Consider the following 14,777-nt stretch of genomic DNA (forward strand, 5'->3'; position numbering starts at 1 on the left):
TGAAGTTTCTGGAGTAGATATTGAGATGAACCAGACAGAATTGAGTTACAATAGTCCAGTTTTGAAAGTACTAATGAACACACAAGTGTTTTAGTGGCATCAACTGAAATATATTTGCGAATTGAGATGATGTGTCTCAGCTGAAGATATGCAGCCTTGCATATGTTCATGACATGTTGGTGCAATGTGAGAGTACTGTCCAGAGTAACACCTAGGTTTCGTACTGATTATCTGAATTTAATGTTGGCGTTGCTGATATTTATTGTTTGAGGTAAAGGATGTGAATGAGAAAGTCTTTGTGTTGTGATCAGAATGACCTCCGTTTTATCATCATTCATCTGCAGCTTGTTACAAGTCATCCATGATTTCACATCAGAAATGCACCTCTCTACACCTTGTATGGTAGCACCAACTTCAGTTGGGTGGCAGTTTTGTATATTTGCGTGTCATCAGCGTACAATGATGAGACACTGGATGATGATCTATGACACTTGAGAGCGACTGAGTGTACAGAATGAAGAGAACAGGTCCAAGAACAGACCCCTGTGGAACACCACAACATATATCAACTGGGCTGGAGTGTATTCCATTTGCAGATACAATTTGTGTCATGTTGAGCAAGTAGGACTTGAACCACAGTAAGGCTGTATCATGAATGCCAAATACATGCTGGAGACGGTGAAGTAATATATCATGGTCTATTGTGTCAAATGTTGCAGACAAATCAAGGAGGGTGAGGACTGTAATCTTTCCGCTATCCAATGCAGAGAGAATGTCATTAACTACTTTTAAAAGAGTAGTTTCAGTATTGTGGCAAGGGCGATATGCAGATTGTACATTGCTAAATAGACTGTTTGAATTTAGATGAGATACAAGCTGGGATAGACAACCTTTTCTAAGATTTTTGAAATGAATGGGAGATTGTAAACTGGGCGGTAGTTCTTTAAATCGTTATGGTCTAGTGTTGGTTTCTTCAGCAGAGGCTTCACAATGGCAGTTTTGAAAAACGATGGGAATTCCCCAGATGAAAGAGAGATAATAATAACATCAGTTAGTGAAGGCAATACTGGATCTAAGCACTCAAGCAGCAGTGATGTTGGAATTAGATCAATTTCACATGACTTTGGTGCACTCTTCATCACTATGGTACGTACGAAATCCATAGGTACAGGTTCATCTGCTCATCTCAAAATGTTAGACCGGTATAAGAATGCCGCTATAAAATATACCATTCATTTAATTAATATAAATCATTAAGTAGAAAATATTAAAGTAATGGAGGTGTTCCAAAAATCCATGCGATGACTTTTGAACGTATTGGTAATTACGTAACGCTAACTCATATCAATGGTCATGGGGCTAGATTTAATTATAATCCGTCAACGCTTGACTGAAAGGAATGCTGAGTCAGCAAGCCAATAATACCAACTTTCATTTAACGGTCACTTCTTCAAAATGTATTATATTTTTCCCATGTGCTATTCGCCTACGTAGTAGTATTGACATTTCGTTTCTTCACAATTTACAATGTTTTCTACGATTCTTGAATTGTTCCATGGCCTTAATATCTCTTCTTTGTATTATTGCGAGCATATTGCGGCGCCACGTTAGAGTTGCATAACGATGGGAAATATCTACCTACTATATTTATCCACTGTTTGTATTATTGGTATTTATTCAAGATAACATATTCATTTATGATTTATGTGTAAACAATACTTTTTGATTCCTTGAAAGGCTAGAAATGTTTTGAGACCTTAAAAAACAATAAGTATATGCTGACGTAATGCAGATAGGTAATATATATATATATATATATATATATATATATATATATATATATATATATATATATATATATATATATATATATATATATATATATATATGTGTGTGTGTGTGTGTGTGTGTGTGTGTGTGTGTGTACTGGACAATTCTAGTGTACGTAATTATTTACGAGATAATACATAGTGAGGAATAATGTGCGTTATGACCTGAAGAGCAAAACGTAAATTTACGAAGTTTGCTCTGCCATACATATTTGTGATTAATTTCTTTTGAGTAAATAGGATTTTCATGCAATACAACGTTACGTTGCCATTATCGCGATCAGAGGGCACAAAAGCTAGCATACAATTACACCACCTCAATAGACACTTGATCTTTCCTTGATCATGACCAAAATATTCATAATTTACAAAACATCGACCACCTAATCATTGTGGTAGTTGAAGCTACTGTCGCATAAAGATGTAGTGATTCACTGATCTTTCCCGACATCATCCAAGCTATATGTATCAATGTTGTATTCCGGTTTCAAGTTGACAAAGACGATCTGATAGTTGTTATTGTTGCTGTTTATGGTGTTGTATTTATCATGCGCCTTTAGACTTGTATGAATCTTGTCATCACTCATGTCCCGAGTAGCTTGATGCAATTGATATACACATGTACAGCATCGCTTTCGATAGCAGAGCGGCAAGGTCGTGATGCATCTATTATAACTCTGAATGTAGCAACTTTCGTATTCAAGTTCATTCAACACAGAGTTAGCTATTGGCCCATCACACGATTGGTGTGTCAAATTTATAATTATCGGTAAATGTTTGTACTATAATGATGTTTCTTTTTCATTGTAACATTTTATACTTGAGGATCCATACCGACACGGTACCATAATGTAACTGATGGAGCCATCAAATAAATGTAGTGACAGCACGTAGACGATCTGGCATGTTCTACGAAAGGTGAATCGTTATGGTACACACGATTTTCCACGGCACATCTAAAACACCGTTCTTGACTTCCTCTTAGTGGATAAATCCTCGTCTGAACAAAGCTGTTGGAGTGAATAAGCCATTTATATGCTACGGTCACTTCATGTTTATTAAGTTCATAATCACCTGGCGGTACATCAATGGGTTGGCTAAAACCAAAACAAATTACATTGCTTTAAATTTGAGCCCGCAATGGTTATATCACACGGTTGCTGTCTAGAACTCAATATTCTCTGTGAATGTCTGTACTCAAAATGATCTGTTTGACTTCGGTTGTGCTTATACTTGAGGTCGGTACTCATCAGGAACCGGGCTATAATTATTCGGTCGTACTGATTGATGATCTGATATACTTGTGTTTAAGGACAAAATGACAAGTTAGTGATTTTGCAGACGCGCGATGCTTTGAGTATCCAGTGTTCTCGAAGTGTTTTCGAAGAGCGAATGCTTTGATCGTATCCTGATAGTTAGTTTTATGTTAAGATCTAGAAGTCGAGCTCTGACTATAACGAAAGGTTTAAGTCCTTTTAAATTACATTTGGTACACAATATTCCGTGTTGACTTGGTAACCATAATTTATAAATCTACCACCAACCAAACTAGAATTAGTATCTTACATATGTTCATCGATCAAAAATGAACCACCTTTGTCTCTGATGTATTTCTGGTATCGTCCAGGGCGATCAAGGTAATGTAACTATCGGCATTACAATAAATGACTAAATCATCTTAATGTTTCAGGACAGAACACATTTTAAAATGGATATTTCCTGCCACGTATCCTGCAAAGATTACATACCCAGACTTGTTTGGTACTGCAAACTTTACGACGTAATTTGTGATGACAACACGTACATTTAATGGCTTTTTTTTAATCGTCGACGAAATGAACGCGTTATAGCAGACTCTGGGTTAAACTAATTGTGCACATATAAGAGGGTTGAGGGTTTATATTTACTACAGCATCTGAAGTCTCTGTATGTGGTCAGAGAAGTTTTTGTTTTAAAACATTGGTGTTTCATATTTAGCTCTTGGACTTTGAGCAGTTAGATTATACACGTTTTCTCGAATAGTTACTACCTATGGTCGATAATGCACACATTCATTGATATATTCTAAAATTTGATGTGACACATGGATTTAACTAATCTGACTTACAATTGCCCTAATCGAATACATATTCTGTCCGTCAATTAGCTTTGGCTATGACCATACCGACCATTATATCACACTTTGCTTGTCAAGTTCTAAAGTTTACGTTGAGTTGGGGGGGGGGGGGACAAAGCGCGCCAATTAACAACTATTGGTAATATATGACATGATTTACATGATTGTGTTCGCATTTGGACAATTTATTTACAGTATGATTTAGGTCTAACATAATGGAATAATGTTTGTTTACAATGAAGAAACTATTTACGAGAAAAATGAAATAAGGTAAAACTTTATAAAGGGGTATCTTGACCCTATGGTGGGGCAACACGCACCCTCCGGGGCATTTGGCCCCACAGTGAATTCGACATCTGTAAAAGTCTGTAAAACTACATTTCTTTCTGTTTTGAAACTTTGGTTTCATTCCGTTTGCTCCCACTTGCCTGTACAGTCCTATCACATTTGCCTTTTGTATTTGTTATCGTCTTTCTATGTTTGTCAATAAGCATCTTTATACACGTTGATGATTTTAAGTTCATGGCTGATTCTGTCATTCGCTTTCTTCTGCGCTGACTGGATATTCTAGTCTTTGGCGAAAGGTTAAGCAAGATCTTCATAAATGCTGAATCGTCTTCACTTTTGCATTCGTTATGAGATAACCCCAAGGTAACACTTTCCGTTCTTCCAGCAAGAATAGCTTCGTCAAACATTTTCCGATGGCCTGTCTCCTCGACGGTGATGGCTAAATGTTGTGTCTGTTGATTATCAGGGATCTTAGTATAAATTGTTTGGTCTGTCCCGGCCCATTCACAGTGATGGTCGAACAGTCAGTTCGCAGAAATTAAACCAATTTGCTTGGTTCAGTCAATGTTTCTGCATTGTCAGAAATGATCATAACGTTACTAAGCGGTTGATCATCAACTGACATATTCCCCTCATTCGATGTTTCCGTATCACCTATCACACCTGCAATGGCTATAGGAATACCAAATTATTATTTTGTCAGCTGTCTTGTCCTCTTGAACAAATGTTGCTGCATCACCCGACCACTCCGGTATAACTATGCAGCCAGCAACCGACAGGTGATCAGCTGTCTTATTTGAAAAAGGTAGTGCTTGTTGACACGCATTAGGCCTATCTGATACTTGCTGAGGTTCATCAGTTACCACAGAATGAGCGAAATCATCATATCTGAACTTATTTGGATTAAAAGCCCAAAATCAGCGGGCTCGAAAACCAGTGACAGCTTTCTGAAAACTGGCAGGTCAGTTATATGCTGCAGAAAACATTGCAACAACTTCCAATGCACTTATTCGACTTCCTAGTTTGTTTGTCATCCAGTTACCAGACTCCAAATTGAAAGCACTTTTTAGTGATATCAAGAGGCTGGAGCCGATGTATGCAATGGGGAGGAAAGGTTGATAGCACAATCCCTTTCTTGCGTGCATAGAGAACAGCTACCAACATTTTATGGCTATGGTGCCCATCAAGAAAAAGAATGAGTATTTCACACAAGAAGTGAAATGTTCCAGCCATTGCAAGAAAATATGACTGCCTGTCCAGCCACTTGGGCTACACAAGCCTAGTGATCCGGCTGATGCGCCATTCATCGGTGATGGAACCATTCGTTTACATGGGTAGATAAATGTAGGCTGTGCTAAGGTACCGGCCGCATTCATGGCATATATTACAGTTATAGTTTTTGACCACGTGTACCGCTTGTTATTTTACCAACTGATCTAATACCTTTTGATGCAATGATGTTTAATGCCTTGTGGACAGTACTAATGCCCGTTTCATCCGTGTTCCATATTCGGAGAACATCAGTAAGTGTTGCGTCAAGAGACTCTTTTTATACGTGGTAAAAATTGACTACCGGTGGCCGGTTAAAGCCCACGTCTCTGCTGACACTGGTTGCCTCTGGACCTATGATGACTAGATTTGGATGCCTTTTCATAAAGTCTTTCAGCCAATCAATACCTGCTGCAGTGCCTTGAAATGGATAGTTTTTAATATTCAGATGAATTGCTTAAGTCGAATGCCAAACGCCGTACGTCAATTGTGGTAAGTCTAAAAAATACCTTTTCCATGAAATGGATGTGCTCAGCTAGACGTAACTCATAATCAGGTTTGAAAACAGTAGTCTTACATCCCAGTTTTGTTACTCCAGGTTGAGAAACTTTCAAATCTCTATGTCTACGTAGAGTTTTAGCTGGAATTCCATAGCACCTTACAGAAGCTTTCAGTGTAGTTCCAGAATGAATTGCTTCAAGAGCCGCTTTTAGAGCTAGGGTCTCATAACTTCCTCGATCAGTAAGTTCGCACCATCTGCAAACAAAGTATAGAATAATTTTAGGCATCTGAACGGTTAGTTAAAACGTGTACAACATTTAAACAGTTATCGGGCAACGCGCGTTCTGTAGGGGTGTTTTGCCCTTATCGTACCGCATTGACAATTTCGCAATAGCTGGAATTAACAAATGCTCCAAATGATGGAACATTATACACAATGCATCTCTATACCAAGTTGTTTAAAAACATAAGTACCCTGTTTTATTTAGGTAGTTTCAGTCAAAGATACTGCAAAGAAATGGATTTAAAACTTTTACAGGAATATGCCAAATAAGTAATATTCTTGCATAAACACCATGCGTGCGGCTGTATCCAACAATGGTCGCCACTCACGAGGACTATGTAACCTAGGAAATCTTGCTGTATAAAAGACAGGCCATTTTCTAGCGCAGGAGCGTCAGAAAGGCTTGGGCGCGTTTTACCCCATCGAGTCGATTTGCCCCCCCCCCCCCACCTCGTTTCTTGAGCATATTGTACGCTTATATTACCTTTTTAAATCCAAACGTGTTTTCTCCAATTGTATGATTGTTTCATAAGAAAGCGTCATACATATAATATATAAAAAGTTGCAGAATGACTTTATTTCGCGGTGGATGAACCTTTTTGATCGTGTCAAGTTCGTACGGACGCCAATATTTGTGGATGATCTGTGACTTATGACTTGGATATTAAACTGTTACAGGCGTGTGATTGTTAAAGATTTCTACTCAGTTGAAGTTACAGTGAATTTATTGCCATCAGTAATATCAACAACAAAAATGCTGAATCTGTAGAACAGCTGTTACATTGACCGAGTAAAACCGTATGGGAAGGCACTATTTTCTGCCTAGTACAAGATCCTTAGCAACTGAGTTTCGTTTATTACTCTATTATTGTTCCGCAACAATTTATCCATTGCATTAATGTTGTTCTGCTGCTGAAAACTACATAGAAAAGTTCAAGCACAGAGTATGTGTCGGTGTTTGTACATAGTAAGAAATCGCATGTAAAATGTTTTACATACTTAAATTTTCAGAATTTTATTAATATACCTTTGATAGTGTAATAGCTGCGGCAGACATAGATTGGCCGGTTAGCCACATCTGATTCTCATGCGGATTCAGTCTGATAAATCTGGCTTATAAAGTACTGTCACGTTGTTAAAAGGCAAAGATAGTATGGGTGACTGGCAATATTTGCCAGATAACCGAGGAGTGCATTAAGGTTCAAAACTGCAAACAATATTTCCTCAAAAGAGTGTAATCATAATTTGTGAACTTCTTCCTCAACCACCGTTTTAGGTAGCGAAATTTAGGGTATTCAAAGAATAAACTCAAATTACTCAAATAATAATAATAATAATAATTTTTACCAGTACGGTAAAAATGACAATTATTTGGAAACATATAGTTTACCCTAGACAGGTAAAAAGCTAATATAAGAAGCTATATTTGGATGATTTCAATGTCAGAAATTTGAATGTATGTTGATATATAACCTATGATAATTATGTAGCTTTCACTATCAGTAAATACTTGCGTAATTAATGAGTCTTCAAATGTTTGTTGTAGTTATATCCCACCACATTAGTAACCTAAATTAAAAGAAACAAAAAGCCAATCATCAATTTTCATTCGTTCGAGTCACTTCCTAGTTTTCAATAATTGTTTCACATTTTCAAACAATGAAAACGACTATTTTGTTCTGAAACATGTCATCACGTCTAATTTAATTAGAATGGAGTGGAATCTCTTCAATGAATATAATCATTTTAAGGTAATAAGCCGTTACATGAGGGCCTGTCTGATTTTCCAGTGCATTGCCATGATCGATTTTCTCGGAATATGTTCGAGTCACTGCGATGGATCTGACTAAAACAATCTGGTTTTGAATAAAATTGGCTTGGTGCTGTGAATTCGTCAACGGATTATACTTTACGTCTTCCACCTGCCTCATGGAGATGAAACGAGCGTCATGTGAAGAAAACTGAGGATACGAAGCGCGTCTTGGTAGAAATACTGGCTCTGAGAAGAAAACTGAGGATACGAACTGTGAAACGGTTTGGTAAGTATTAATTATCTTTGATAAACACCCAAATGGGTTTAGAATAGGCTACGTTGCTGCATATCGTAAACTATTGTATTTTTGGCAGAACGCATCTATGTATGTATGTATGTATGCATGCACGCACGCACGCACGCACGCACGTACGTACGTACGTACGTATGTATGTATGTATGTATGTTCCGCAAAGATTTCGCCTCGGCGACATCAGGTAATAATAGTGAGAATTTTTCTCCTAGCATATACTCTCACTTTCATATCACATTTAATTATTTGGTCCAGTTTAATCAAACAATTACCCATCCATTTATAATAGTGATGAATATATATGTCACGCACAGAAACAGCAACAATATGGAAATATACTCTGTGTTGATCAGATACAGTCTTTCACATGTAATTATAGTTAGAAAAGAATAAACAATTTGCTTCAAGGGGTAAGCGCTACCGACCTGCGCTGTTTGAATTCCGTATAATTACTACCCAGCCAAGCTGTTCAATTCCCACGATATCAACGTTTCCGCAAAGATTTCGATGCAGCAAAAACAGTTATTAATATCAAAACACACTCGAAGCGAAAATTCTCACATTTAAATCAGAGACCGCTTTGTATACCTACCTTATGTGAAAATTGAAATTTCCGATTATATCGCAATTTTCAATAACGAGAATGAACTGCAAGAATGGCCAGTTTTGTGACATTATTGATATGTAACAACGATGCTTAATATCATTGCTTGAAAAGATTTGAAGATTGTGGTTAATCGACTCCATATATATATATATATATATATATATATATATATATATATATATATATATATATATATATATATATATATATATCAATGATAATATCCCCTTAGTAAAAACGAAACTCTACACTTGATTAACAATGGCCATAGCAATTAAATGGATTTAAAACACCAAATATGTACCAGAGAGTTGCTGATTTACTCTGGTTACGAGTGTGTCTGAAAACTATATTAACAGAAAAAGATGATTATTGTAGGGGTTCAGTTCCTATAGATATGACCCTCACAAGATATAAAATAAACAATGGCTGCATACTATATTATACCGTTTTTGTATTGTCCAGTGTTTATGTCAAATATCTTTTGACAAATTTATTTATAATCCTCTCAGGTTACAAATGACTCATATTACTATTAATGTAACAGATATAAATATAAATTCGTTTGGCTTTACTAAACTAATTAATTATAATAATACTAAAAATGAGGACTTTGTATAGCGCCTAAAATTTAGAAGCTCTAAGCGCTTTACAACATTAGACAATACCTATAAGATAAAAAACATATAATAATATTATTACAAAAACACCATAAAATTAGAAAAATATTAAAAAATAAAAAAATTGCTGAGAATATTTCAGGTAGGAAACATGCATAGGTCTTCAAGTTTGTTCTTGCAGTCGAAATAAGTGAGTTTATAGAGCCCTCTTGAATGGGATCACTGTGTCTTTTTGTCTAAGTTCAGTGGGCAATTCATTCCACGTTGCTGGGCCCTGGTATGCAAAAGAACGCTGTCCATATGACTTTGTTTCCATACTTGGAATGATGAGTATACGATTGTCAGAAGAGGAGCATACGTATCTTGCAGGTGTTTACACATGGGTGAGGTCGCATAGGTGTGTTGGACTAGAGTCCGACAGTCAAACGTAGCACAGAGAACAAATTTTGTGTTTGATTCTGGATCGAATGGATAGCCAGTGTAGTGTACAGAGCAGCGGGGAGGTGTGCTCTGATCGTGGTACTCTAAGTATGATCCGAGTAGATGTGTTTTCAACATTTTGAACTTTCTGGAGTAGATATTGAGATGAACCAGATATAACTGAGTTACAATAGTCCGGTCTTGAATGTACTAATGAACACACAAGTGTTTTAGTGACATCGACTGAAAGGTATTTGCGAATTGAGCTGATGCATTTCAGCTCAAGATATGCAGCCTTGCATATGTTCACGACATGTTGGTGCAATGTGAGAGAGAAACATCTAGGTTTGGAACTGATTATGTGAATTTAATGTTGGCGTTGCTGATATTTATTGTTTGAGGTAAAAAAAAATGCGAATGAGAAAGTCTTTGTGCTGTGATCAGAATGACCTCAGTTTTATCGTCATTCATCTGCAGCTTGTAACATGTCATCCATGATTTCAGATCAGAAATGAACCTCTCTACACCTTGGATGGTAGCATCAACTTCTGTTGGGTGGCTAGATTTGTATATTTGGGTATCATCAGCGTACAATTAGCGAGACACTGGATGATGATCTATGACACTTGAGAGGGACTGAGTGTACGGAATGAAGAGAACAGGTCTAAGAACAGACCCCTGTGGAACACCACAACATAGATCAACTGGGCTGGAGTGTATTCCATTTGCAGATACAATTTGTGTCATGTTGACCAAGTAGGACTTGAACCACAGTAAGGCTGTATCATGAATGCCAAATACATGCTGGAGACGGTGACGTAATATATCATGGTATATTGTGTCAAATGCTGCAGACAAATCAAGGAGGGTGAGGACTGTAATCTTTCCGCTATCCAACGCAGAGAAAATGTCATTTAGAAGAGTAGTTTCAGTTCTGTGGCAAGGGCGATATGCAGATTGTACATTGCTAAAATGACTGTTTGAATTCAGATGAAAAAGCAGCTGGGATAGAATAACCTTTTCTAAGAGTTTTGAAATCAATGGGAGATTAGAAACTGGGCGGTAGTTCTTAAAATCGTTATGGTCTAGTGTTGGTTTCTTCAGCAGAGGCTTTACAATGGCAGTTTTGAAATATGATGGGAATTCCCCGGATTAATAACATCAGTTAGTCAAGGCAATACTGGAACTAAGCACACAATCAGCAGTGATGTTGGAACTGGATCAAGTTCACATGACTTTGGTGCACGCTTCAACAGGATTGTACGTACGAAAGCCATAGAGACAGGTTCAAATGCTGCTAATGGTTGCCTCTCACATTCTGTATCTCAGCTGTATGGTGACGACGGGTGAATTGAAATTGTGGTGTCAAGCTTATCTATAATGGTTTGTACTTTGTCACAGACAAAATTTGCAAACATGTCCGGAAGGTCGACTGGAGCGAATGTAGTTGGAAGTGGTGTACATTTGTTCCTTGACATTAGCTTGTTAGTAATCTCGAAAAGCTCTTTGAAGCTGGAACTTTCCATAATCTTAATAGCGTAGTGGGCTAATTTCGCTGCATGGACTATATTTGTGACATTCATCTTAGCGACTTCATAGATTTGCTTATGAATACTGAGTCTGGTGCAAAATCAGAGCCTTTCAGCTTTACGGCGGTCTCTTTTAGCAGTGCGAATCTGGTCCCTAACACTGCTATACCATGGAGAACACTTTTGAATCGATACTCTACACTTAGTAACTGGAGCACGTTTGTCAAGCAATGAACGCAGACAGTTATCGAGTTGTTCTGCGGTAGGAAGTAAGCAAGTTGTTAGGTTAGCTTGGATGTCGTGCATTAGTTTGGTTCTATTTATCATATGGAGGTTTCTCTTAGTAGTATATAAAGGTGGAAGGTTAGGGACTGATACATCAAGATGGCAAATAATGCAGAGGTGATCTGATGCAGGGTCATGGTATACCAGGGAGGACCGAAGAATGTTATCATCAGGTCTATGAAGAATCAAGTCTAAAATGTGACCATGTTTATGGGTGGGTTGGTTAAATGGCTGTTTGCGGTTGAAAACATTAACGGAATCTATGAGTTTTTGATGTATTTGAGTTTCCGGGACAGTCAACGTGAAAGTTGAAATCTCCAAGAATAATCAGGTCGCCACCTATCGAATTTCCATATTCCAGGAGATTCGGAAACTGCTCCAAAAAGAGAGAGTCAGCCAGCTTGTTTTTTCTACTAGGAGGAGAGTGGTATAGGCAGAAAAAATGGGCTGACCTTTGCTCCATTGTGTGTGTGGTTTGGATTAGTTCAAACGATGTGTGGTCGAAATTGAATGGTGTGGTGTAGTTAAGACGTTTCATCATGGAGTTCTTTGTGATGACAGCAATTCCACCTCCGCGAAAATTAACGGGGGGAACGACTTGATGGAGTAACCAGTGGGTGTTAGATCCGCACACTTGGGCTCTTCGCCTGATGTTTTTAGCCATGTTTCTGTCAGGAAAAAGATGTCAACATTCTGGTCGTTGATAAAATTAAGTATTTCTATTTCTGTGTGCTTTTCCGGTGGTCCTACTGATTGGGCATTGAATAATACAATGCGCAAATGTATTTATTGGATAGTTGACACAAAGTTTGACGAATTAATATGGATTTTAAATAGGTTATCTAAATTAACGGTTGAATTATTTTTTCTTTTGTTTCTTCCTTTTTTTTAAAATGGTTGTGCCGAGATAAGAGAAATAACTGGGATTCTTCTTCCTGTTCTACGCCGGCCAGCTTTGAAACAACGATTATTTTTTGGCTTCTGTTTACATTAATTCCTTGAAATAAATCAAGAGTTGTATCTACTTACTTAGTATTTTGTTGGAAGATTGTGTATCCTTTTACACTGAAAACGAGGTATATGTATATATATATATATATATATATATATATATATATATATATATATATATAGTTTAAAACAACTGTTATCCAACGATTTCCAATAGTGAGAAATATATATACCTTACGTAGACAAATAAACAGATGCAATTGGATTTATATACCACTGTTGATCAGATTCAGTCTTTTACATGTAACGATAGATAGAACATGAGAACATGATCTTGTTTAATTAAAAAAGGGTAAACACTGAATGTTTTATTTATTACCCCCATTTAAAACATATTAAAATCAAGCTTGTCATTACATATCAATATCGTCAATCATAATTGCTGCATTATTCCGTACAAATTAGAAAGGAAATAATTTTGTGTTTAATTTGTGCAAACCCCACCCACCCACCCACACACACACACTCACGGTACAAAATAAATTGATAAACATACACTTGTTTGAAAAGAAAATGATAGAAATTAACCTTGCATTATTATCATATATTCCTTCTTTTTACAACATGCGAAAAGTATTTTTTTTTAAATATATATCAACGAACTCCGTATATGTAGAGGATGCCGGCTTGCGTATGCATCCTTAGTGTAGTGGGTATCGCTTATGTCAAATAACAAAATCGCAAATGAGATGAAAGTATCGCCCGATTGCTTGAAGGCACCTGTCATTTATGCATGATAAGTTACTTATTGCAAACTGACCCAGATTGTATTGTATCCAGGTTAACTATAAGTCGGTATTTCGCAAATGATAAAAAAAATCATTATTTTAAAAAAAACATTCAATGTGCGTGCAAATGATAATCTTTTTGCTAGCATAGGTTACAAAAGTATTATTAAAGCAAGTTATTATTGTGTACATACTATTTGTCCTGCAAACATCAATTATGATTACATATGGCAAACAAATAGATGCCCGGGTCATAAACACAACTGGCAGGGAGCAATAAGCTCATTGTTCAAGCATACCGACAGGATATCAAATACATATGCTATTTTATTACAATGCAAATCAATCCAGGAAACTTGCCTTTTGGTATTATTTTAGTGTGCCGATTTTTTTCTTCTGAAGTCGGCCGACAAAAGGAAGTCAAGTTTGGATCCTTTGGATTCTTTAAGTGTGCCTATTTCTTTCATCTTTTTTTAATAAAGTCTGCCGACACAGGAAAGCCAGCATTGATTCTTTTTACCTGTATTAACGGGAATTTTCAAAATAAATTGAAACAATGTAACAGTTTTGAAAGCGACACAATATAAAATGTCGTGCACGCATACCGATATGAGGCTGAACAGTAAATTAATTTTCATTAGTTTCATCTAAATATTCCGTATCCATAGTTCCTGGTGTTTTATTTTCCGACAACAAGAAGCATGTACTTCGTCCTGTAGGGATAAATGTACGTAATTTCCGGTTGGAATCCTCTATAGGTGGGAAATCGTAATTAAGGGGAAGTAACAGCCTTGCATGTTTCTATTTCGAGTAATTAAATTATTATTTCTTCTTTACACTTGATAATTTGTTTTTGTTCTTTTTGTGCGAGTATGACTATTTTTAATCATGTAATGCAAATCTGATATAAACAGGAAAATGTTGGAGTATGGCCGGTGACCTTTAAGAGCAAGGACATGTAAATTAATTAAATCTACTTTACGTTGTAAGAAATATATACGTACTTTGTTTCTTGTTGTGCACACTCATGTCTGTGTTTCCTTATGTGAGTATCATACCTTGAATCATGTAGCTTACTAAGCTGATGAATCCGGATGATTACTTCAGCATGGTTAATTGCCACCACGTTTTCACACATATTTGAATTTTAGTTAATATTTGCACTTTAGTATTTAAGGACAAAACAACAAACATTTGCTAGCTATTTCAGAGACAAGCAAAGAGT

The 14,777-nt window shown here is 36.7% G+C and overlaps 1 protein-coding gene across 1 annotated transcript; it reads right to left on the reverse strand.

Annotated features, from left to right (window-relative positions):
- Positions 1 to 4,078: 4,078 nt before the first annotated feature.
- Positions 4,079 to 14,754, reverse strand: LOC149772581 (uncharacterized). The gene is made up of 2 exons (XM_089947625.1): positions 14,557 to 14,754; positions 4,079 to 6,258 (listed from the first exon to the last, which is right to left on the reverse strand). Exons 1-2 carry the CDS (start codon positions 14,688 to 14,690, stop codon positions 5,940 to 5,942), a joined length of 453 nt encoding a protein of 150 aa, XP_089803751.1. The 5' UTR covers positions 14,691 to 14,754; the 3' UTR covers positions 4,079 to 5,939.
- Positions 14,755 to 14,777: the final 23 nt, after the last annotated feature.

Source organism: Sinohyriopsis cumingii, unplaced genomic scaffold (genome assembly GCF_028554795.1).
Source record: "Sinohyriopsis cumingii isolate HCF-2022 unplaced genomic scaffold, ASM2855479v2 utg001392l, whole genome shotgun sequence".
NCBI lineage: Eukaryota > Metazoa > Mollusca > Bivalvia > Unionida > Unionidae > Sinohyriopsis > Sinohyriopsis cumingii.